The following is a 22,982-nucleotide window of genomic DNA, read 5'->3' on the forward strand; positions in this document are numbered from 1 at the left end:
GGCCCCACAGAGTCGCGGGGTATCAGAGGTCCATCAAACCAGATGCGTGGATAGTATGTACGCAGGATCTTAGGCAGCGGCTAGGCCGCGGTCGCAGGAGTCAGACGTGTCCGAAATGACTCTTGCTAGCCCCTGCTAATCACCCAGTGGTGAAACATTGCCCGCGGAGGTAGACGACGATCAGGTATCGCATTGATGTGATTGGAGCGCTGTCGAGTGTGGCGAAAGATGGAGCATTAGCGCCTCGATTGGCCACGGGCACCTGCAGGTGTAGCTTGACAAGGGGTCACCGCCACAACTACAGGAAACCTGACTCAGAAAGCAATCTACGAGTTATAGTCAAAAGCGGTTAGTTTCAACGCTCAAAACAGGTTTGTAAAGCCACACGGTCGTCACCGGAAATAAGAACCGAAAATGGGAGGTCAAATTTGGGTATCGCCGAAAAAAGCCAAACACCACATCCCAGAAGGGGGAGAAGGGAGGGGAAAGCAAAAACAAAAGTAGATTGAACATGATTATCGCAATAGTGCGACGGTACTCGCAAAAAGCATGGTGTTGGGCTTATTGCTAGAAGAGTCAGCATACCTTGCAATCTTCTCGTCTTCACGCTCCCGAGGTTCAATTTCAAGACTCCGGTCATACATGTCGTGAACATCACCGGCGGCTTGTAGATTACTGAGAATATAATCCTGGAGTTCGGGGACTGGCGAAAGAAGATAAGGCACATTTTGGTACTGCTGAATGTCCCGAATAACTTCGGCAGTCTTGGCCCGTTTGTTGAAGTTGATCAGTTCTGATGGCGTGAGGGATGGAATACCATCTTCGATAAATGTCAGATCCGTGAGGTAGACACCTAAGGTTAGTGTTAGCCACTATAAGTAGAAGGAGAAGACACCAGGTTATGTGCTCAGGTGTATATCATACCGAAGAAAGGAATACAAGGAGGGTTGGCAAGATGCAGGGTTTCACGATACTCGCCAAAGTTCTTCGTGCTGGCCATCAGTCGGCGCATCTGCTCTAGAATTGCAGAAGTGCGGCCGCTGACCTGGCCCCATGTGCGGCCCAGCCGATGGATAGGGGCTGTTCCCAGGGCGGATATGATGGATGTGAGGGTAGAGTAATTGTTGAGGGCGCGACATTTATCAGCGACATTGACGAAGTGCTTGATGACCACCACGCGCTTCTTGACATCGCCTTGTGTCAAGATCATTTCAGCGACCCAATTGGTCAGCTGATTCGAGTGAAGAATCAAAGCCTTGACATTAGAAGCTGGCTCGGGCTCATCCGGACCGACCTTCTTCTGCCAAGTCTTATTCAAGCACTCCGTAGGTCGGATCTTGGAGTAAAGGCGAGACTCAATGATAGTCAACTGTCGGGCAAACTCGGTGGGATCGATATCGAGGAACTTCAACTTCTTCATGTTCTTCGGGATGATAGATGGCGGGGCGGAATTGCTTTGGGTGGGAACAAGGCGCTTCACAGTTGTGTCTTGACCGCGAAGTCGCTGTTCTATGACAGCAAGGAGAGTTGGACAACCCGGAGTCTTAGTTGTGGCAATGGAATCCTTGGTAAACGCATGTACACGTCGCAAGAGATCCATGTGCACTTCATCGTTTGGTTCCATCCAAAAATGATCAAACCAACTCTTAAGGATATTGACCACCCGGAATCTGATAGGTTTTTGTTTGCGATCGACCCACATTTGCATGTCATCGGCATTTAAGCCGAAGGGAGGCTGTATGTTAAAGCGCTGCACGATCAACTCAAAAAGTTCGCAGGCAGTCGTGAAGGAGCGATAGGTAAGGAGGAATGTGTTGTTAAATGATGCATCAAGCTTGTCATGGCGTGTGAGGTGCTCGACTAAGCCGGCCAGTGTTCCACACTTAAGAATAGGAGAGTCACTCTTGGTATCGTAGAACACTTCGGCCTCGTGATCCATCTTCAGGAACCACGGCGTCTCTTCAGGTTCTCTTACAGGTTCCTGCTGGACCGGCTCACGGGTGACGGTTGTGGGTGGCGCTTGTCCAAAGAATCTCTGAGCCTTATCCATGTTGCGGCGCACCTTTCCAGGCTCCTTTCCAGGGGCATAGGAAGACGGGATGCCAATGGACTCTGAGGATATATTGGTTTTGGATTCACTGCGACTGTGAGTAGTCTTGTTAAGCGACTCATCCTCCTCCTCTAGACGACTATCAACTCGGGTCACGGACGATTGATCATCGGGTATTTGTTCAAGAAGAAGAGACAGCGAAAAGCCAATCTGAGAGACATAGTTTTCCACTTGCTTGGCCACACTCCGCACAGCAGTGATTCGGTCATCAAGGGAATCACCTCGAAGCTCAGCCCACTCATCAGGAAGTGGAGCAGAGACTGCTTGACAACTCAAGATGAAATCGCCAATGCCATCATATACTCGTTGCTTCTGCAAGCTGAAGTCCACTAGTTGAGGATTCTGGAAACTGGTACCAAGAGGCACAAGGTTGATCGACTCCACGGTGGAGATCCAAGGACGGAACTGCTCAACAACCTTGATTGCAGCGGCCGAGACAGCATCTGCGATCTCTGCATGCTCACTCACAGTCACGATCTTTTGGTTCACTATCAATCGCTCTTCAAGTCGACGAATACAGCCCACAAATGATCTCCTGAGTATATCAATGTGATCCAATAGGGCAGAGTCCAGAGATACTGACGGCTCGGTTCGAGAATCACCACCCTCGGGAACAAGGAAAGAGGTGGGGCCAGCTGCATTCAAAGAAACTCCGTTGTTTTGCCAGCTACCACCGCAAGAGCTGCCACTGACAAAGCCAGGAACGATTCTGTTAATGTTGTCCCCGCACTGCTGGCGCGCAACATCAACATAACCGTACACTCCTTGCATGACACCGTCCGCTTCTTGAAGGCACTTGTTGACTGAATCAGAGCCAGGCCAGTCGGCGGCGGCGATATGTGACGAGAGAACCAATTTCGAGAATTTCGACATCATGTCTCGGAAGTAAGGATAAAGCGCTTTGTTGGTGGAGATGATAGACGGATTGCCGGAATGATTATCAGTGGTATCGGATCCAGCGGCCAAAAGCATGCGCAGATGATCAGAGATGTCCTCGGCCTTTCTTACATACTCCGATCGTTCGCCTGAAAGCAGAGTTTGGCGGTAAGCTTCGACGGCAAACCGCATGTTATCAACCAGTGTGGGCCAAGCCACGGGCGGGATGAAGCCATCATCTACAAAATGCAAAGGCGTGTTGGAAGAAATGGAAGGTCGGGAGATGATTTCAGCGACAGAAGTGTTAGTGCTGGTAGTGCCCCCAGCGCTGCTGAATGATGGCTGAGGACTCTTGTTCATCTGTGAAGGTTTGAAATCCTTTGGCCCCGGGGGATATAATGAATCCATGGAGGTAGCAGGTGAAACACCGTCCATCAAAGACTGACGACGACGAGACATGGAGTCATGCGAAGTCAGCAACAGCGACTCTCCTTCTGCCTCCGATGCAGAGCCGTCGTATTCATCTTCGTCCCTCTCAAATCCACGCGCCATCAACTCAGGGGGCGGCCGCGTCTGGTCAGGGACGAAAAAGTTGGTTCGATCTCGAGGGCCATTTTCATTCGCACCGGTGGGATTTTCAAATGGTAGCTCCATGGTCGAGTATCCGGTTAGAGTGTTGAAGTAAAAGAGACGGCCGTCCGGTGTCGCCTGCGGGATCCAAAATGCGGCCTCCTCTTGCTCCTGTTGCGCGGGAACACCCTCGATCGGTAGGATGGGCAGCGAGTCGCGCGAATTGCCCGCCGAGTCCAGCTCGTCATCCTCGTCGTGTCCATTCCCATAATCATCTTCGACTCCCGATTCTGCGCTCATGTCCTCCTCTTCCTGCGCATTTAACATTTGCTCACCGAAGTCGTCCGCCTCTGTGATGATGGTACAATAGTTACTTGGGAACCAACCACGGGTATTATCAATGACTCCATCCCACCATCCAGTGTCCAGCTGGTTGAGGACTTGAATGATATCGCCCCGACGAAAGCTCAAACTGGTGTGGTCATCGGCATCGTAGTCGTACATCGCCCGCACAAACAGTGCCGGCGGCTCGGGGCTGACCGCATATCCGGTGGCCATTTTCAGGGGGGATTGAGTGAAACGGTCGGATTGCTGCGAGATGCTGGTCCCCCGACCGCGGAGTCGGGATGCAGCTGTGGGGGTGATGGCCTGTTCGTTGGTGTACTCGAAAGCGGTCGCAAAGGCCCCGGCTTTGACAGCCAGCGCAGAGTCCACGGCTAAGTCCACTGCACGGTATTCGTACATAAGGAAGTCTCAACTGGGAGTTGAGTCTGTACCGGTCGGGACCGTACTTTGTGGTATTTCTTCTCTCACTCTCACAGTTGCGGGAGGCTCATGACTGAACTGTGCTGTTGGGAGAGGGGCGCGGGTGGGTAATTTTTGCAACCCACTTTCCGGGGGTTGGGGAGAAGATGACTGTGTCCGAGTGCTCACGACAGTGCAACCACAATAAACCACGCAGATCTGACTTAAGCCATGAAGGGGAGAGTGTGAAGAAGCTCGTAACAATTTCAGGAGTGGGAGAGTCAGGGAGTGGAGGCGGGACGGATAAGGCGTCTACTCCGTGAGAGAAAGCAGCAGTCAAGTCTGTATGCATTGTATCTGCCGCGGGTATTATTGGTATTATTACCGTTTTCATAGAGTACGGAATACGGCATCTCACACACTTTACATATCTAATGCAATCTGACATCAATGTTGGTTTTCGAAAGCCACTTTGCTGCATATGTCACTCGAGTCATTTTTCTCCGTAATCCTCTAGGGCCGTGTTATCTTGCCTTTGCGGGTACACAGCAACACAGTGCGTTACCAATGTCTGAGCACCCGGCTCCATAACGGAGCACTCCATCAACCCGACAGGCTCTGGATCTACCGTGGCACGTTCACGCGCTATGGGCTCAAGGAAGCCCTAGGGGGGAAGAAATCCACTCTTGTATTGTTTTGATAATCACATAATCGCCAACCGCGCCTCAAAATAACGCGGTAGGACATGACCATCTCTACCAACAGTGTGACAGTATACTCGCCCCGTTACAGTCACATCCCCGCGATTATGAGGGGCGAAATGACCAGGAAGGGGCAAAGAAAAAAAAAAAAAAAAAAAAAAAGAAATAACCAAATGAAATCCAAGACAATCACGAAAAAAAAACTGGCATCCTTCCCATCATGCCATTTGCCCTATGAAAAATGCCCCAGAGACCTTAAAGATCCAGAACAAAGCGTATTACGCCGGCTTTCGTTTCGTGAAAAGTGCGCCCATGTGGATCCGGCGCGGTTCACGCTGATTTGACACATAGGTGGGTTTTCGGAGCATGAACTCTCAACTTCACTGTCCACCCGTGCAGTGACCCAATAGGAAACTCCTAGCTGTCCTTGCTGCTATGCGTTATACGTCTGTTTTATCCAACTGGAATACTGGTTTTCCCCGGTTGAGTACTCGTCAGGGGAAGTTCTGGTAAGTGGGTACAAGGAAGATCGAAACGATAAAATGGTCCGCGGAACTATCAGAATCCCAAAGACTGATAAGACAAGGGAAAAAACAGTCAAAGCAAGGGGCAGAAAAGCTAAATCCTCCCCGGTATCAATAATTGTTGACCAGCAGGTGAAATACATTCACACAGCGTGGATCCATCACACCTGGGACAATATTCAACCAAGCTAGATAAGCAACGAAAAAGCATACTTTGCTACCCCCGGTCAGGAATTATATGATACTCCGGCAACACAATAGAACAAACCTGCTCCGAGACGGAAAAAAAAAATCAACGGTTGGCTTTTACCTTGTACGACCCACTAAGCCACACCAAAGCTACAGGGGAACCAATACGTTCCAGAACTATTCTAGAAGGTCGAACCCATATTAAATTGTTGTGGCTGGCATAGCTTCCGCCGATGTCCGAAGCTCAAAGTCAACTTGAAATCACGCTGACGTCCCTGTCCCTTTCGTTGATGGTGGCTGCATAAACACAAATTAATCCGCGCGGCGACGGCACATGGTTGGTGTGCACTCGGCGTTTGCTGACAGGGAGCAGTGACAAGGGTTGGGGCTACTCCATGCCTCCGTTGAACCCAAAGTCTGTTGAGATTCAGGAGAATATACCCCATGCAGAAAAACGGGGTCGGCAGAACCCGGTCGGCCATATGGATTATGCTAGGTTGTTAATAAAGTGTGATTCACGTCATCGCAACGATGGGACTTCCCAATACATCGGGGATCGCCTTGTTCATGGGGTAAAATGTTCATCGCCTCACTTTGTACCACCGAATCGGTCATTATTTGGTGTTCTTTTCACTAGTCTGAAGATCTTATATCGAATACCAAGGCTGGGCACGGTAAGATTCCTAAATTTTGACCACGAAGTATAATTAGCTCACTGGCAACTCAGTAGTTTCCCCTCAATGTTATGGGAACCGGCATCGTATTCCCGGGTGAGAACCTTGAAAACAAACTTATTGACCGAATTGATTTTACAAGTTGGGGTTAATTCCGTTTCATGCGCGATATCGAACTCTACTGTGGCTAGGCACCAAACCCTATAAAATAATCACTCATAGCATCTTCTCCCGTCGGTAATACCTGCCATGTGGCAGGAATATATTCCCTGACAATTAATTCAAAACAATTGGCCATCGCCCTCGAGCTAGGCGTAATAAAGTGCGCCGAGAACCGGTCTGCTGGGGTTATTTCGGAGCCGTTTTATTTTCGAGCAAGGATTATTCCAAGGTTGGCGTTGCCATGACCTGGACATCGTTTTTCCTCGGGCTGCGTCCGCAAGAAATTCGGTGACTTTGTTGGGATTCTCGAGTCTGGTGGAGTGAACGCGCTCTTTGTTCTCGGACCACTATGGTTCCTGTAGACCAGAGTAGATCGCTTGTTTTGGTTGCGGGGTCAGGGGGCGAACTGGCTTATTTCCATGTGAAATGGGAAAGGTTCATGGTTCCATGGAACGGTAGCCGCTTCATTGAGTCTAGATTCAACAGACACTGTGATCTCAAACTTGAGCAGGGGTAAGCTCCCGAATGGTCAGACCGTTATTATCAGCACGTTTTACCTGTGGGTATGGCCATTGACCACGAGCTGTATATCGGGTATAAACACTAGTTTTGTGCCATCATATTACTGCATATGCTGGCTTGTTCGGATGAGCACGTGGGTAGTGGATCATTGTCATATGTTGATTGTGTCTCAAGTTACTTGTGGCAACTTTGGGAACATTACGTGTGCACGCGGCCACCCATACCCAGGCATGGGACCAGCCAGGAGGAAGCATTGATTCCTAGCTAGACATCATTCCTGATGTTTCTTCCCCCCCAATTACTATATTTAAACATCCATGGATAAGGAATCGGATCGAGATCCATCCATGGATACACTTTTGGACGTGAGTGGTGGGTCAAGCTGTCAAGTCCCACGAGTCCGAGTCCACTTATTATCCACACGGTTTTTAAGGCATTTACATGTCGATACAACAAAAGAAAACACATCCGCAGATTTCAGAGAAATGGCTTAATGCTTGAATAAAAAGGTAAATTCAATCTATTCTTGCTAATGAGGACATTAATTGAAGTTCTATTGGGAGTTGTTGGAACAAACGTCCAGTGGACATAAGCAGATGTGTGTATTACCCCAGGACTATATATATTCCTACAGACATGGAGTACACATGCCCATGCATCTAACCACGAAACCCATTAACCTTCATTTGATTTTGCTTATAGACGAAAATATAGGACAACGGTGGACAGCTTCAACGTTAATTGTTGAATTTTATTTGTGAATGTCTCAATTTCCAATTACAGATGAAGGTGCGAATAGCCACACCATACCTTCCACTCGAGCGGGCACCTCTCCCTACAAGGCAGCTACAAAGCTGCTGTGGGTGCCAAGCAACCAAGCTTACCCACCAGAGCAACCCTCCGCAAGAGCTTGCCTGGGCCAATTTGCCACCGCCAATCCTCGTCCCCTGTTCCTTGCAGGAGTGGACATAACGGGAATCTCAGGAACCTCTCTCGGTGGACGACATCATTGCAGCTTACCCAGCCGGACGGGATTCCAGTACCAATGGAGACTCATCCTGCCGCTCGGGGCAGCGGGCATCCAATCGCGGAGCACTGTCTAGCCCCTGTGTATCCAGAGTGTCGGGCCCGACCGCTGATCCTAATCATCATTTTCATTGCCCCTTTCCCAATTTCATAATCGCAATTGTTCCCCCATGCCAGGAGGCGGACCCAGAGCTGTCGTTCATGAACATCAATCTTGCACAACGCCCCTCTTTCTACATATGTAGAATGTACGGAGCCAATCTGTGGTGATCCCCTCCTGCTGCTGCTCCACTCACACGCGTGGAGGAAGAGCTTCCAAGCCGTTGCATTCGATAGATTATTCGCTAGACTGGGTGGAGTTGCCGGTTACGATATGTATCGTCAGTAGCAAGCCTACAGCTCCGCTCTCTGAACTTAGTCTAGGAAAAAAGGTCGCTGGGTTCTCCGTTTCTTTTCCACTCCCAAGGATTGGGGTGTTCCACCCCTTCGAGAAAATTCCGAAGCACATCGGCGCGGGGCGTACGTTTGCAAAAAAAAAAAAAAGGTCCAATAATTTAGATTATTGAAAATGACCAAGGTCCTCGCGCTGATAACTAGGACAAGGGAGATTGATTATCTTATGCATCCCCTGCATCAGGCTAAAATTTACTAAAACCAAATCCTGGAATTGGGGAATAATGACGGTGAGATAATGCCACGTACACGGCGGCAGCAGCAGCCCTGCGTCGGTCTGGACTTTCGGAAATCCTGTGATATCAGGAACGTGATTTGATTTGGTTCGATCTGGCGGGAGTGAACCATGGACCGGGTGTACTTCCCCGGAACCCTCATTTCTTTCCAAGGTTTCAAGGGATGGTCTCATGAACTACCACTCGTTAATTTGGTGATGTATTCAATGAGGCTTGATATTGGGATTGGCATAGTTGATTCTCATCATTCTCCAGTCTGTACCCCAGTGTGGCAAATTAAAGAATAACGAACGGCGGTCAATTACGTCTCATGAAACTAACTGGATCCAGTAATTAACTGCCGGAAGGAAGCTTCATAAACGGAGTTTCCATAGTGGTTCAATGTGAAATTTACATTCCCTGATTGTGGGCCGAGTCCAGATCCTGGGACGGGACAGATTAACGGGTAAGCGGACTGACGGAATCCTTTGGGGGCGTTAGATCGGGTACATAGACATGAAGATCCTAAAGACAAAGCCGACTGAACTAGGCAGGCGGATTCGGATTTGGCTTCTTTCCTTCGATGACCCTTTCGGCAATCAATCATAAGTGAACACGGAAACCCACACACACCAGTGGAACCTCCATCTCGGAGGTGTTGCTTCCCAGGGCACCGGAAAGTCGGGGTTTCAAACGCCCCATCTTTAGCGAAAGTGTAAAAGAGATAAAACTAGTGCGCACAAAGGAAAATTAAAAGCCGAGAAAAGAAAAAAAAAAAAAATTAAAGATAAAACAAAAATCCCAAAGAGAGCGGGACCTGCATGTGCACCTCGAATCCTAGAAAGCCATGTGACGAAGCGGTGAAGCAAATAGTTGGGAATAACTACATGCACGATGAGGTCTCACCGACATCTTCGACAACATCTTGCAAGCTAAATGAACCAGAGCTGCTAGCGAGGAAGATTCAGAAATTCCAGACCGTCCTGGCGTCGGCGGGGCGCGACCAGCGGATCCAGTGTGTGTCCACTCTAACCCCCCACTTCGTTAGGAGTTGTCGGGACGATGGACCCCATCGAGCAGACGCAGGCTGCCGGAACTCATTAGTTCAGGGGCCGGCGCCGGGGAAGACGGTCCCAAGATTCCTGTGACAAAATGTAGGTGTGTGTGGAGCTGTTAGCTTGGTACAGATAGAGAGCTTTTTTTGTCTTACATTTCTACGGGTATGTTCTCGAGGTCAAAGTGTTTCAATGATGACTGGGCCGATTCCGATCCCTTTCTGCAGATCTATTGTTTGGAAATATTTGATGGTCTAAGTCTTAATAATGTTCGTGCTTATGTTCCCTACTCCGTACGGAGTAATCAAATGCAATCTAGGGTGGAATCATGGATTCATAAGGTTTCGGAGTCGGACCTCAGCCTGAACAGTCAGATTCAGTTCATTTCAGATGAACCTCAAGAATGGAATGTCGGATTTTTAGGGCTTTGGGCGTTAACCAAGGGATCGGAATGGTGGCACATCAACTGGTCGTTTTGATATAACAAGAACAAAAGTACCAAATCCCAGGCGGTCAAGTCACCGCTCAATCTGCACTACGTCGTCATCTTCTCTCCCTTGATTCATGCTTGGGTCGAGAACGTTGGAAACTGGGTCGGACCGCTGCATCGGGAAGTGGATCGAGCCATTATTGGAAATATAATTTTTTTTGGTCAAGTCAAGGGCTATCACCATCCTCCCCTTTCTGTATCCTTCTAAATCGCCAGTTCTCCACCGCTCTACTCAGCTGATGTAACCGGATGGAGTAGGTTCGTTGAGGCTTCGATGATCATCCGAGAACTCCGCTGGAAGCGATTGCGCGGGACCCCCGGTCAAATCAAGGGATGGCTGCAGATGTTGCTGTATAAAATGTACCTTCGAAAAGTATACTTGTAGGATTCTGCTTGCTTTGCATTGCATAGATCGAAATACATTGATAGGTCAATCATCGAGGGGTCAAGGGGGAACGATGTACTGTAAAGAGTACTTTTTCCCCCTCGCTGGCTGATCTTCCATTTCTGTGCCGTCCTGGGCTGCATCGCGTATCTCCACCCGGAGGGGCGTCGCCAGACGCGTTTCCCAAGTAACCGCGTCGGTCTTCCGCGTCTTTAGTCCTAGCGGATCTTCGGGCTCCTAATGATGCAGTGCCCCACGGAGGGGAGCCGGGAATTCACGACACGGGTTTTGTGCGGTGTACAAGAATTAGCCAACTCACGGGCTTGACCGTTTATTGAGATTGTAGTGGACCCCGAGAAGCCCGGCACGCTTTAAAAGAAATACATGATTTTGCGGAGAGCGAAATATCATGATCAAGACAATTCGGTCATACTCCCGTAACCCGGCAAAATAGACGTATAGATGCATGGGTCTTGCCCTAAAACAGTGGGTTCTGAATCAGATGATGGTAATTCAACCCAAAGACCCGAGTCGCATTTTGCTTGCAGATCGCCCTGCAGTCCGGCAGGTGATGCCTGGGTGGCTTCAGACACCAACGTCGCACAGACATGACTTGGTGTCGTACATCTTATGCATCGACAATGGCTTATGGCCTGTGACGAAGTGAGGGCATTGAAGAGGTATACCCCGTGGGCGGTGCAGGTATATAGTGATATATCGCATCTACGTATTCTATGGATTTGGATTAATCTGGGCGAATCCCCCCTCCAGCGTGGCACAGCTTGGGACCGCCACAGAGCGGGGCGCTCCGAGATGAGACGGAATCTGGACCAGTCAGACCTAGAACAAAAGTACGTGAACATCAATGATCTGTCAATAATAAAGGGGGTCTATCGTACTTTGAAAGAGGTGTGGCGCACCTGCCAGGCCGAATAGCATCCCTGAGTTTGATTGACCCTTTTGAATAGGAAGTCCAAGACCAGAACGATCGTGGTGGATTGATCGACTGGACCGGCTGCAACTAACCTACGCCCCGCGGATAGACACGATCGAGGCTATTCTAGCGCTATCCGGAGTGTTGGAGGAAGGTCCCCGTAGATTTATTAGACGGTATTTGCTACAGTAGAGAAGTCCCCACCGATTTATCATGTAAAACCTTGAGAGTAGAAATGTGAGCAAATCCATCCCTGTCTCATTCCCAATCCACCCGATTGCCCGTGTCTTGGTCGGAAGTGTGTAACGATATCCAGATACCCGATCAACCGAGCCAATCTATGATCGTGCCGATCGGAGGGGTTTGGATGACAAGAGGGGTAGCGTGGGCATGAACCATGGTTGTGAGTATCAAAAGTATCGCGTTCATGTATAAGGCATCAATGATGACAGGTGAATGCAGGGCTACCTACCAGGGCCCTAGATGACCCACGTAACCAGTTAGAAGATTGCACCGCTGTGGATGTGCCACGATCAAGACACTAAATCGCCTCACATGCCAGCCACACATTTTCCTGAAAATATAAGTCCTAGTCTCTTAATCCTATACTATGGGTCTCGGTGTTTTTAGTGAGCGAGGGGCCACTGCATGGCCCACTCGAGAGAGCCCTCGCAGCAGACAGCGCTATTCCCACTTTTGTTCCGGATCTCCCTTGAATATTGTTTTTTTTTTTTTTTTTTTTTGTTTTCTGGATTTGAATTTTTTTTCCTTTCATTCTATGTGATCTCAATTTTTTGTATAGATCATTCTTTGTCAACTATCCACAGTATTGAATTTTTTCCCTCCATGAAGAAAGGTAATTCCTATACATCTAAAGAACCGAACCTAAAGAAGTAAAATGTAAACGTTCGGCAGGACCGAAATGACGGATTTCAACTGCGGGCCACATGTGTTTTCATTTTTAAATTTTGGCGATCGGGTCGAATGAGATTTGCGTTTGAATATTACGACGTGTCTATTTAGTATGGTAAAAAGGGGGGCACATCATTAGTTTTTAGTCCAACTATAGTGTGGTTGTGGTGATAGGAAGGGGGAGTGCGTGGCCGGAGAGCAGGAAGTGATTCCCAGCCCCCTCGGATTTACTATGATTTGCCTTTTCCCACTGTGAATCGAGCAGTTCCCCCCCCTCTGGTCCCCTCCAGTCCCGCTTTCGCCCCTCGGCGCGACTCACGCGTAGTAAGCGATGCTTGGGCCCACGTCCCATCGTTCCCCCTCCCTTCAATCCCCCCTCCCCCCCCCCCCCAAAGGAAACCCGTTTTCCAAATTCCTCTTCTCTCCTCATCCACACTTTCTTTCTTCCCCCTCTTCCCCCCCCCCCCCTCCCACCTTTTCTTCAACACATTATAACCCCTCCTATCGCGGTGCTTAACGCTCACCCGCCTTTCTTTTCGAGCGTTCCTTTTTTGTTTTCCCTTGTGGCTGGACACCCACTTTCGCCTTTACATACCCGTGATTCCCCCACATAGGAATGATCAGACATCCCAACGAACTTCTGTCGTCGACACGTTTAAGGAACCGGTGCGAGCTCACCCAGGGAACCATACCACCGAACTCGACTATTTTTGTTTGAGAAGGATTCGACAGATACACACACATGGCTCCGTCAGCTCCCGGGACAGCCAGCAACTCGCCGGCTAAGAAGGCGTCAGCTCCAGAGAAGAAGTACAAGTGCCAATTTTGCAATCGCGCTTTCAGTCGCAGTGAACATCGTAGCAGACATGAACGGTCACGTAAGTTGCCAGTTTTGGGATGTCTAGTCGGACTCCCCACAGCACTTTTGTCCCCCTCAATACTGACTTTTTGCAGACACAAAAGAACGCCCTTTCAAGTGCCTAAAATGTCGGAGTACCTTCGTTCGTCGCGATCTTTTGTTGCGCCATGATCGAACTGTACACGCCAAGGATGGCGGAATCCCTCTGGTCGCCGAGGGCCGCCGACGTGGTGGTGGTGTTCAGAAGTCCACAACTTCTGCCCCCTCCAAACCCTCAATCACAATTGACCCAGCGACTCTGGAGCAGATTGAGGCAAGCAGTGATGGTATGGTGGACCTTGAAACTGCAGCCATGTTGATGACAGATTTCCAACATAAGGCTGCAGCAGCGGCGACTGGTCAGGTTTCCGAGCGCTCTGAATCGCTGTCCCCCGGCCAAGGCTCTTTCGAGCCCTACCTTTCTGGCAACGCTACCCTGCCACAAATGCCCTGGGACACTCTCGTTTCGCCCGCCGATGCCGGCTCAATGCCCACCCTCGTCGACCGTCACGGCCCCGTCGGAGATGTGCTCCTGTCGAACTCTATGCCCATGTCTGGCAACTCGACCCCGAACGCGCTCTCCCCCTACCCCTCCATGACCGGTCCCGTAAGCCCCGTAAACTACCGTCGGTCTCCCGGTCCTAGCCAAGCCTTGACTCTCCCCAGAGCTCCGCAAATCGTGGATGAGATGGAACGCAACCTGGTGGTGGAGCGTGTTCAAAATGCAGACAGCCTTGGCGGTCTCCCCGAGACCTTCCAGATGCCAGGTCTTATCGCATTGAACCGGTACCTGTCTACCTACTTTAACCTGTACCACCCTCATTTGCCCTTCCTGCACCAGCAATCATTCAACCCTACTACCGTGTCTGCACCGCTATTGCTCGCAGTTCTCTCGATCGGCGCGCTCTACACCTTCGAGCGCGAGCACGCTTTTATGCTACACGTCGGCTCCAAGGTTTTGGTCAACCAGTTCCTGCAACACAAGGATAACTTCGATTCTCGCAAGTGCCCTCTTTGGTTGATGCAGAGCACCCTGCTGAACATGGTCTTTGAGAGCTGGAGTGGTGACCCTAAGGGTCTTGAATGGACTTGCTCTATCAAGAGTCTTCTCGCCAACATGGTCGCCGGCAACCGGTACCAGCTCAAGGTGCGGACTGATGCTCGCCAAGGTATTCCGACCACACGTGAGGATTGGATTGAGGATGAGTCGTGCCGTCGTACCTACTTCGCGGTGTACATTTTCTTCGGCATGTTGACTCTCACCTTCAACCACACCCCCGCGATGAGCTTTGACGAGTTCGACAACCTCGAGCTCCCATCCTCGGAGTCCCTCTGGAACCTGGACCCATCCGACGAGGAGACCTGGCGCCGTAGCACTACCACCAGCACTCTCACCGTTCGTGAGGCTCACGATTTCTTGTTCCAGGGCGAGCAGACTCGTTACAGTGCCTTCGCTACCCGTGTTCTGATCAACGCTCTCTTCTTGCAGGTCTGGAATCACAAGCGCAGCTTTGAGGCTTTGCAAGACGTGGTTACCGAGTACAAGCTTCGTCTGGCTCTCGAAACCTGGGAGAGCTCCCTCGATGTGTGTGAGTCTGAGACCATTGTTGTCCCGCTCAGCACTCCTCAGAAGGGTCATCCTTTGATCTTCAACTCGATGGCCGTCTACCGCAATACTCGCGCCCGCCTGGAAGTTGATCTGAAGTCCATCCAGGAGGCCATGCGTTACCACTCCTCGTATGAAGTGGCTGCTGCCATGACTGTCGCTCGTGAGAAGGTCAAGCGCGGACAGGAGATGAACAAGGTCGTTCAGCAATGTTTCGAGTGCATTGAGATTGCCGCCATCCAGGGTATCAACTGGGTTGCCAAGACCTCCGCTACCAACTGGAGTGTCGAGCACCCCCTCTGTGGCCTGGATTTGATGGTCATTCTCAGCCTCTGGCTCTACCGCCTGGAACATGACGAAGAGCCAGCTACTGAGGCTGAGCTGGCTATTTACAACAAGGTGCGCAACTTGTTTGATGATGATGCCATCGACGCTTTTGGTAAACTCAGCTCTACTGTGGCCCGTGTATGGGGTAACATCCTGGACGGCGTGGTTGTTTGGGGGTAAGTCTTGTCATTCCACTATTTTTGAGATATAAAACTAACGGTTTCTTTAGTATCACAAAGTTGATGGGCGAGTCATTCAAGCTCCACTCTCAGGCTCTGGTCGGCTATGAGGATTCCTTGCGCGTTGGCAAGGACCAGCCGATCCACGCAGTCCCTACCAAGTCGCTTGCTAGCGTTGGCACTGCGTACTAATCTTTCTCTACTCTTCTTTGATTTCTGCATCTTTGAAATCTTTTTATGTTTTTTTTTTCGGGCTTTCTTACTCTCATTTGTTGGACGCTTTATGGGACATGGGAAAACTCAGGAACGGGTACACCGGTGGGCAGGCGGGGTGTTTATGGCTATGGGAATACGTCGCCGTCATTCTGCAATCTGCCTTTAGGTGTGATTCCTGACTTTTCTACTACTTTGGGTTGCATCTTTCCCCCTGATCTATCTTTGCACCAGGGAGTCCGGTGTGGTGTTTTCTGCTTTGGTCCCCTCTTCAACACCTGGCTGGTCCTGTGTGTTCTTTCGCACTCGATGGAGTTTTTTGTTTTTCTCCTTAGCCCCTAATCGTGCCCCCGTCCATCTGCTTTTTTGATCTCTTGATACCTTTTGACTTTACGGTTTCTGATGCGTTGATTTGCTGTTATGGTTTTCTGATTTTTTTTTTTCTTATCTCGCTCTCATCTGCTTTCATATGCTTCTTGTGGCCCAGAGCAACCTGGTCTGCTGTATTTGATGTTATCTGCACCTTTACTTCCCCGCCACTGCTTCTTTTTTTCTCAGCTCAGCATTGTCTGCATTCTTTGTTTCACCTGCACATGTTTTTGACGCCTTATTTCCATGTACTATACGTAATCGATGAATACAATATTTGGCGGGGAATCAGTTCAAGTAATAGTAAACAGTTGGTTGATAAGTAAAGTAATCGAGATCATAATTCTAATCCATGATTCTTAGCTTCCTACGTACCAACGCCTACTTCTCATCTATGTAATCCCGATCTACTTCCCAATAGCAACAAACAACCGATCTCCAATGTCCCCAAGCCCAGGCACAATCATCCCCTTCTCATTAATCGTCTTATCAATACCTCCAACCCAAACCTCAACCCCCCTCCCAAGTCCCCGCAGCCCGCTGAATCCCCTCTTCCGAAGCAAGCACGCTCAACATTATAACCCTCTGCACACCCCACTCCCGCAACAGATGTATAGCGGCCTCGGCCGTAGCACCCGTCGCAATAATAGGATCAAGTAGCACCGCCAGCGTCGCCGCAGCTGTGTTCGTCGTAGCAGCAGACGGATCCAGGAGCGCAGGACTTTGCGGTGAAAGTTCGTTGCGGTGGAAGGGGAGATTGTTGTAATATTCTACGGGTTGGAGGGTAATCTTTTCACGGAAAAGACCTAAATGATAGATTGGGACGGCGGTTGGGAGGAGGGAGTTCATGGCTGTTTTTGTTAGTTGCCAGAAGCCAGCTGCGGGGTATATGCTGGATAATGAAAAAGACCATAGCCATAGAAAGAGAACCGAATAGTCAAGTAAAAGAATGAACAAACCCTCAACCATGCCCAGCCCCGACCTTAGAATCGGCACAAGTGCCAAATCCGCCGGGTCAATGCCTTGTGTCTCATACTCAGCACCGAGCGGGGTACGATCCTATGAACACAGCATTAGCTGTAGTGGACCCTATGACGGAATGACTGTGCCTACCGTCCCCGTCTTCGTCACAGTGAGTCCCTTTGCAAATGCCTCGACGCCGATTATCGATGAGATCTCATGGATGAGTGCTCTTGTTTCGCGTGGGCTGGTGTTGGCCGAGCGGAGCTGGGAGAGCTTTGCCTGAAGGCAGGGATGGGTGGAGACGTGAATGTTTGAGGGGAGGGACATGACGAATGTGGGGGAGATGGAAGAGAGAGGAGATCAGGGTAAAGGGAGGAATCGGTTGAGGGGAATCAGATATTAAAGTATGGACTTGCTTTGTTGAAACACTCCAAGCTACGTAGTCTGGAATGAGGGGGTTCTTATCTGCAGTGCGACATGGGTTTGCATTATCGTGTACCTGGTTTGGCTTCACCGCATCTCGGCCCGTGCACATGTGGTGTCAAGTAGAAGCGTTCTTCTGCCTCTTAAATTAAGGTACAGACATTGCAGTCTGGCAGGGCTTCGGTGTTTAGTCGAAGCGAGAGATGGACTTTCGGCTCAAACCTGAATACTTGTATTATTGCCCGAGATTGATGAAACTCTCCGGTAAAGCTACTGAGGATACTGAGGGATGGAAGTAGTTGTTCCTCCTGTCTATGACTAGAAGTAGTGTATTGATTTGACGAGCAAGCCTGGTTCGTCCTCACCTTGGGTGCAGTTATACCAACACCTGTGACACCATCTACTACAGCAAGAGGAGACTGTCTTATGAGAACGTACATGATTCCTCGGGTACTTATTCATAGTGCAGCTTGCTTCGCTACCGTCTCAGCCATCTGGTCACGGAAGTAGATTCCAATGCCAGGGGTAACAGTTGTGTCCGAGTGGCCATGGTAGTGAAGAAGCCTGGCCCCACTCTTGGAGAAAGCGCGAGATCAAAAGTCGTTGGCAGAGGAGTTACCGCGTTAATTCTGTGTGCGAGTTCCAAGAGCTTCAGTTCCCTTATTACTAGTCCTTCCATTCCTGAAACTGCCACACTTGCTCCAGATAGCTTCACTCCCATACTCACCATGGCTGTAGACAAAGGTCTGGTCGGTCTTGACTCAGTCACGGTAGATCTTGTGCAGTGTTCAGCCGTGGGCCTGTGAGACATGTGTTGCTCTGCGTGGAGGTACAGAGAAAAGGAAGGTAATCGACGGAGGATCAGCGATAATTCCATCGACTAGATTATCTTGTAGATCACATTGACGAATAACCTCGTCGCTGATCACATTGAACATGTTATTGGGGACGATATGATCCGAATCACTTGGTGCTTGGACGGTGTTCTGCCAGAGACTCCGAAGGTGCAGGTGTATCGTCCACCATGCCGGGCAGGCAGAGATGATCCTGTCATACTCCAATGGAAAAATTTGGGACTCTCTCATGGTCTGAAGACCACCGGTGGAACAGCCAGCAAAACATTTGTTTGTGCTTTTAGCTGTAAAGATTCATAGCCATTAACTTACCCACAGCGCTGATGAGATGGTTCGCTCGCCAGGTCCCGTCCTTGATTGACTCTGGGTCACGCTACCAAGTACCATCTATGTCAGAGCCAATATTTCTGGTATGCGTGGCTACAGAAGCAAGTCTGTATCGGAGTGCGATGGCCTAAAGTGCGTCAGCTTTTATTCACTATGATATCTGTGCGCTTCACTTACCATGTCATCCTAGTTGATATCTCTCCTTCCTGGGCAGCCTGGACAGCCTGGCTGGGAAAAGTTAGCCATCATGTCGGTGCTAGCTTCTCTAAGGAAGACTTACAAGAATCGCTCATTCCAGCTATTAGGTAGGAAAACTCCAAAGCTATAGTGGCGCCATCTCCGTCAATATAGGGATAAGCACAGGCGATAGTTGGGGCATGTCATGAAGGCGGATAGCCTAGCCGGAGGGTTCAGTAAGAAATCTTTTCTTTTTTCAAACGTGAGATTGTGCAAAGAGCCCCTAGATTGAATATCATCTATGATGGTTCATCAACAGTAACTTTTTTCGATGAGGTATGCCTTGGAGTATGATAGCGTAGTCGCGATAACTCCTTGACTAGGCATGTCATCGGCTGCATAGATTATCTAAGATAACAAGCTCCAACCTTAATTTTCTTAACTTAAAGCGCGCTCCTCTTCTCTCAACGCGATGTCTGATCGCGCAATATCAGGGGCTGCGCCCCTCACATATGATTCCCAAGAGCGGCGCGAGCTTCAACTAACAGAAACTTCTGCACCACAGCCCGTTGAGCCGGTCTCATCCCAGAGACAAACATGGCACTCAACCGAAGCTCCCTTGGACACAATCCCCTCGACCACCGCCACAACCCTCTCTAAACACGCAACCCACCTGTACACAATCTCCCACCTCATATTCTTCTCTATCATCGGTACCCTCGCTCGACTTGGGCTCCAAGCTCTAACGTTCTACACCGGCGCACCGGTGGTAACAGGCGTCCTCTGGGCAAATGTCAGCGGCAGCCTAATAATGGGCTTCCTAGTTGAAGACTCAAATATCTTCCGCGAAGAATGGGGCTCACCACTCATTTCACCCAAAGATGAGCACGAGGCACAAGAGCACATCAAGAAACACAAGGCCGCCAAGAAGACCATCCCAATGTATATTGGCCTGACAACCGGTTTCTGCGGATGCTGCACGTCGTTCTCCTCATTTATACGCGATATCTTCCTCGCATTGGCAAATGCGCTCCCCGATCCCTCCCTCCCACCTGGTGCGAGCATCGCGTCCCGGAACGGCGGATACAGCTTCATGGCGCTGGTAGCCGTGCTTTTGATCACCGTATCGCTGAGTCTGTCTGCGCTGATCTTCGGGGCGCATCTTGCGCTTGCGTTGGACCGGGTTACGCCCACCATCCCCTTTGCGCTAACGCGTCGCGTGCTCGACCCCGTGATGGTGGTTCTGGGGTGGGGGTGCTGGCTCGGTGCCGTGTTCTTGGCTATCTGGCCACCCGATCGACATAATGCTGGTCCAGAGGAGTGGCGGGGACGCGCGGTGTTTGCGATTGTGTTTGCGCCGCTGGGGTGTCTTTTAAGGTTCTATGTATCGCTTCAACTTAATAGTCGGCTTCCTGCGTTTCCGCTTGGGACGTTTGCGGTGAATATCTTTGGGACGGTGGTCGAGGGAGTGTGCTATGATTTGCAGCATGTGAGTGGGCTTGGGGCTATTGTGCCTGCTGCTTTAACGGGGTGTCAGGTGTTGCAGGGTGTTATGGATGGCTTCTGTGGTGCGACCACTACGGTCAGTACATGGGTTGTGGAGTTGAATGGACTGACGAAGAGGAGATATGCCTATTTCTATGGTGTTATCAGTGTGGCTGTAGGACTGGGCGTTATGGTCGTGATTACGGGGTCCTTGTTATGGACTCGTGGCTTTGATGACCCAGTCTGTTGATGAGGCTTGAAACTTTAAGGTAAACTATGTATCCACCCAAATTGATATAATCATTCTGAGGTACCTATTGCATGGCCAACTCCGATATTACCAGCTCCAACACGAATCAATGATCCTTTCATTCCGCCCAGTATCTAGACAACGTTACCGCTAGAGACCATCAGCATTCTACCTCCGCAACCCTATAACCTTTGCTCCCCGCGCAAACTCCATTCCATGAACAGGTAACTCCGCCCGATACTCAGGAACAGCATTCCGATCCGTCATCTTCTCATGTATAGCAGTAGCGGTCGAGCTCGATCCCATAACGGTACCTATATCTGAGCTGTCTGCAACGCTTGCGCCTGCTATGACGGTCGCAGTGGTGCCGAGCTGTAGATCAAAATTAAAGGTCTCTGCGCGGGAAGCTGAGCGGCTTTGGAAGGCTTTGCGACGGGCGAGGTCTTCTTCGTGGTTCTTTTTCTGTCGGACTGGTTAGGATTGGGATTAGCATTGGTTTGGAGTGTGTTCAAGTGTTGAAACACTGGAGCTAGAGCTCTGTATTTCAGGAAAGACATGAAGTACATACTACGCCAGAAAAAGACATAAATGATCGTTGTCCCGATCATCGCGGCAGTAAACGCGAAGATGATGGCTAGCTCGTCGCCGAGTGAGGTTGCGGGTGTGTATGGTTGAAATGTGACTCCCATTGTCAATCTACCTGAAGTCCGAGATACTGCAAATGACAATTTGAGCAAGATGTGGGAAACTGAGCTGGTTTCGAAGCTGGGCTCGACGTGCAGGGACGGAATTAAGAGCCAAGGATACACCAGTCGGTAGTTTCCAGCTACCGGATAGTTAGAGACCAAATAATAGCCTGTGTTCCGAGTTTGAATTCTGTAGAAAGGTCGATTATCTTAGCGAGGGAAAAAGCAAAGGGATCGAGCAAACAAAGAAAGTACCCAAAGCTACTGGCCGTCGCAAACAAAGAACGTTGAAAAAGAACGTGGAAAGTAGAAAAACTCAAAGATAAAGTGTATGATTTCATTTATGTACACACAAATACAGACAAATATCAGTCCAGGTATACACACAGGCTCCCAGAGGTATCATGTACAAGCTCTATACTCCCGCAGCCCAGGCGGGAATGCAATCGGTGCTCAAATCAAAATAGAATCCCCACGCCGAGCAGGCAATGGATGCAATGAATAAGAGAAAAAAGAAGAAAAAAAAAAAACAAATGTCGCTGGAATCGCCAGAATAAAAGTGCCAAAGGAGTCGACAGGCGTGTCGACGAATTAAACATTCAAGATGTTGGTAAGGTTCGGGGGGCGCGTATTCACGTGTCGTGTCAAGAATTGGAGGAAAGGGGGTAGTCGAAGAGAAGTTGTCAAGGTGAAGGTAAAGAGGTAGATATCGAAGAATATAAAGGTAGAAGTAGCCTTTGGAGTGCGTTGGTCGTGTTGTTTACCCTAGCATGACCGCCGCTAGAGCTGTACAGGTCAACCCGATCGCCATTCCGATCCACGGGGTCTGGCCGAGAGAGCCTTCGCTGCGCGCTTGAAGGATATGCCGCGCACCCAGTTTGCCCATCATCGGTTCAGAGTCTGCGATGCGCGGGGCAAGGTCCGGTATTGATGGGGTGGAGCGCATGGCTAGGTCGGTGCTGTCGGGGGCGCGTGGTGACGGGCCGGCGAGGACGGCCGGTGCGAGGGCGACAAGGAAAACAGCCGGCCTCATTTTGTATATTGTAGAAAGTGTTGAATGCCTTCTTCTCTCGTAGCACGCGTGGGGGAGATGTAATCGTGGAGGGGTTGACGCGCAAAACAAGCAACGCCAAGGACTGCGGGTCTTGGGTTTTTCGGGGTTCTTGAGTTGTCGAGGCAACAGCTCTCCAGTGACGTGTAAAAGGTGAACTTCAAATGATGATCATAAACCCAACAACCGTTGTCGCACACTAGGCCAAGTATCCGGAGTCACAATCAAAAGTGGCCTCTCGGGGATTGTGGGAATTTATGGGGGGGGAGGGTGGATGCTGGACAATATCGGAAATAGGGGGCCGAAAGCTAGGTGCTTGGCGACAGGGGAAACCAATCCGACTGCACCTGTGGAATGATCGAGAGTTAACAATTCGACCGGTATAGAACACTTCCTCGACGTGCAGAAGGAAAAAGAAGTTCCCAGAGGCCAGACAGGGGAAAGGAAGAGAGAAAAAGGGACCTCGAAAAGAAATGAAGCCGATCAGGGCGGGTCAGCTCATTGGCCGAGCCACTGGGCGAAAGTCAGGGACTGGGCCTTAGTCACGCACTTTGCTAACTGGAACGGTTCAATAGTGGAGCCCAATTTATATAACGCCACGGTTATTGGCCATTACCACTGCCCTTTCTATC

At 50.0% G+C, this 22,982-nt stretch overlaps 6 protein-coding genes across 6 annotated transcripts; 2 read left to right on the forward strand and 4 right to left on the reverse strand.

The window, feature by feature from the left end:
* Positions 1 to 515: 515 nt before the first annotated feature.
* Positions 516 to 4,300, reverse strand: N7484_004038 (putative cell division control protein Cdc25; the record flags this gene model as incomplete). The annotated part of the gene is made up of 2 exons (XM_057114458.1): positions 516 to 853; positions 925 to 4,300. The coding sequence occupies 2 exons, from the start codon at positions 4,298 to 4,300 to the stop codon at positions 516 to 518; spliced, it is 3,714 nt and encodes a 1,237-aa protein (XP_056974598.1).
* An 8,692-nt stretch (positions 4,301 to 12,992) lies between these two features.
* Positions 12,993 to 16,168, forward strand: N7484_004039 (C2H2-type zinc finger protein). The gene is made up of 3 exons (XM_057114459.1): positions 12,993 to 13,420; positions 13,497 to 15,549; positions 15,603 to 16,168. Exons 1-3 carry the CDS (start codon positions 13,285 to 13,287, stop codon positions 15,742 to 15,744), a joined length of 2,331 nt encoding a protein of 776 aa, XP_056974599.1. The 5' UTR covers positions 12,993 to 13,284; the 3' UTR covers positions 15,745 to 16,168.
* Positions 16,169 to 16,644: 476 nt separating this feature from the next.
* N7484_004040 (uracil phosphoribosyltransferase) lies at positions 16,645 to 17,424 on the reverse strand (the record flags this gene model as incomplete). Its single annotated transcript, XM_057114460.1, has 2 exons — positions 16,645 to 17,193; positions 17,248 to 17,424. 2 exons carry the CDS (start codon positions 17,422 to 17,424, stop codon positions 16,645 to 16,647), a joined length of 726 nt encoding a protein of 241 aa, XP_056974600.1.
* Positions 17,425 to 19,350: 1,926 nt separating this feature from the next.
* Positions 19,351 to 20,613, forward strand: N7484_004041 (FluC/FEX family fluoride channel; the record flags this gene model as incomplete). The annotated part of the gene is made up of 1 exon (XM_057114461.1): positions 19,351 to 20,613. The coding sequence occupies one exon, from the start codon at positions 19,351 to 19,353 to the stop codon at positions 20,611 to 20,613; it is 1,263 nt and encodes a 420-aa protein (XP_056974601.1).
* Positions 20,614 to 20,781: 168 nt separating this feature from the next.
* Positions 20,782 to 21,302, reverse strand: N7484_004042 (uncharacterized protein; the record flags this gene model as incomplete). Its single annotated transcript, XM_057114462.1, has 2 exons — positions 20,782 to 21,083; positions 21,182 to 21,302. The coding sequence occupies 2 exons, from the start codon at positions 21,300 to 21,302 to the stop codon at positions 20,782 to 20,784; spliced, it is 423 nt and encodes a 140-aa protein (XP_056974602.1).
* Positions 21,303 to 22,059: 757 nt separating this feature from the next.
* N7484_004043 (uncharacterized protein) lies at positions 22,060 to 22,332 on the reverse strand (the record flags this gene model as incomplete). Its single annotated transcript, XM_057114463.1, has 1 exon — positions 22,060 to 22,332. The coding sequence occupies one exon, from the start codon at positions 22,330 to 22,332 to the stop codon at positions 22,060 to 22,062; it is 273 nt and encodes a 90-aa protein (XP_056974603.1).
* Positions 22,333 to 22,982: the final 650 nt, after the last annotated feature.

Source organism: Penicillium longicatenatum (assembly GCF_028827895.1).
Source record: "Penicillium longicatenatum strain IBT 33135 chromosome Unknown contig_2_segment0_segment0, whole genome shotgun sequence".
Classification (NCBI taxonomy): domain Eukaryota; kingdom Fungi; phylum Ascomycota; class Eurotiomycetes; order Eurotiales; family Aspergillaceae; genus Penicillium; species Penicillium longicatenatum.

Bases quoted from the DNA above. Each gene is read 5' to 3' on its own strand.
- N7484_004039 (XM_057114459.1), top strand. From the start codon at position 13,285: ATGGCTCCGTCAGCTCCCGGGACAGCCAGCAACTCGCCGGCTAAGAAG. The intron at 13,421-13,496 runs GTAAGTTGCCAG...GACTTTTTGCAG, and splicing joins TAGCAGACATGAACGGTCAC to ACACAAAAGAACGCCCTTTC. The intron at 15,550-15,602 runs GTAAGTCTTGTC...CGGTTTCTTTAG, and splicing joins GACGGCGTGGTTGTTTGGGG to TATCACAAAGTTGATGGGCG.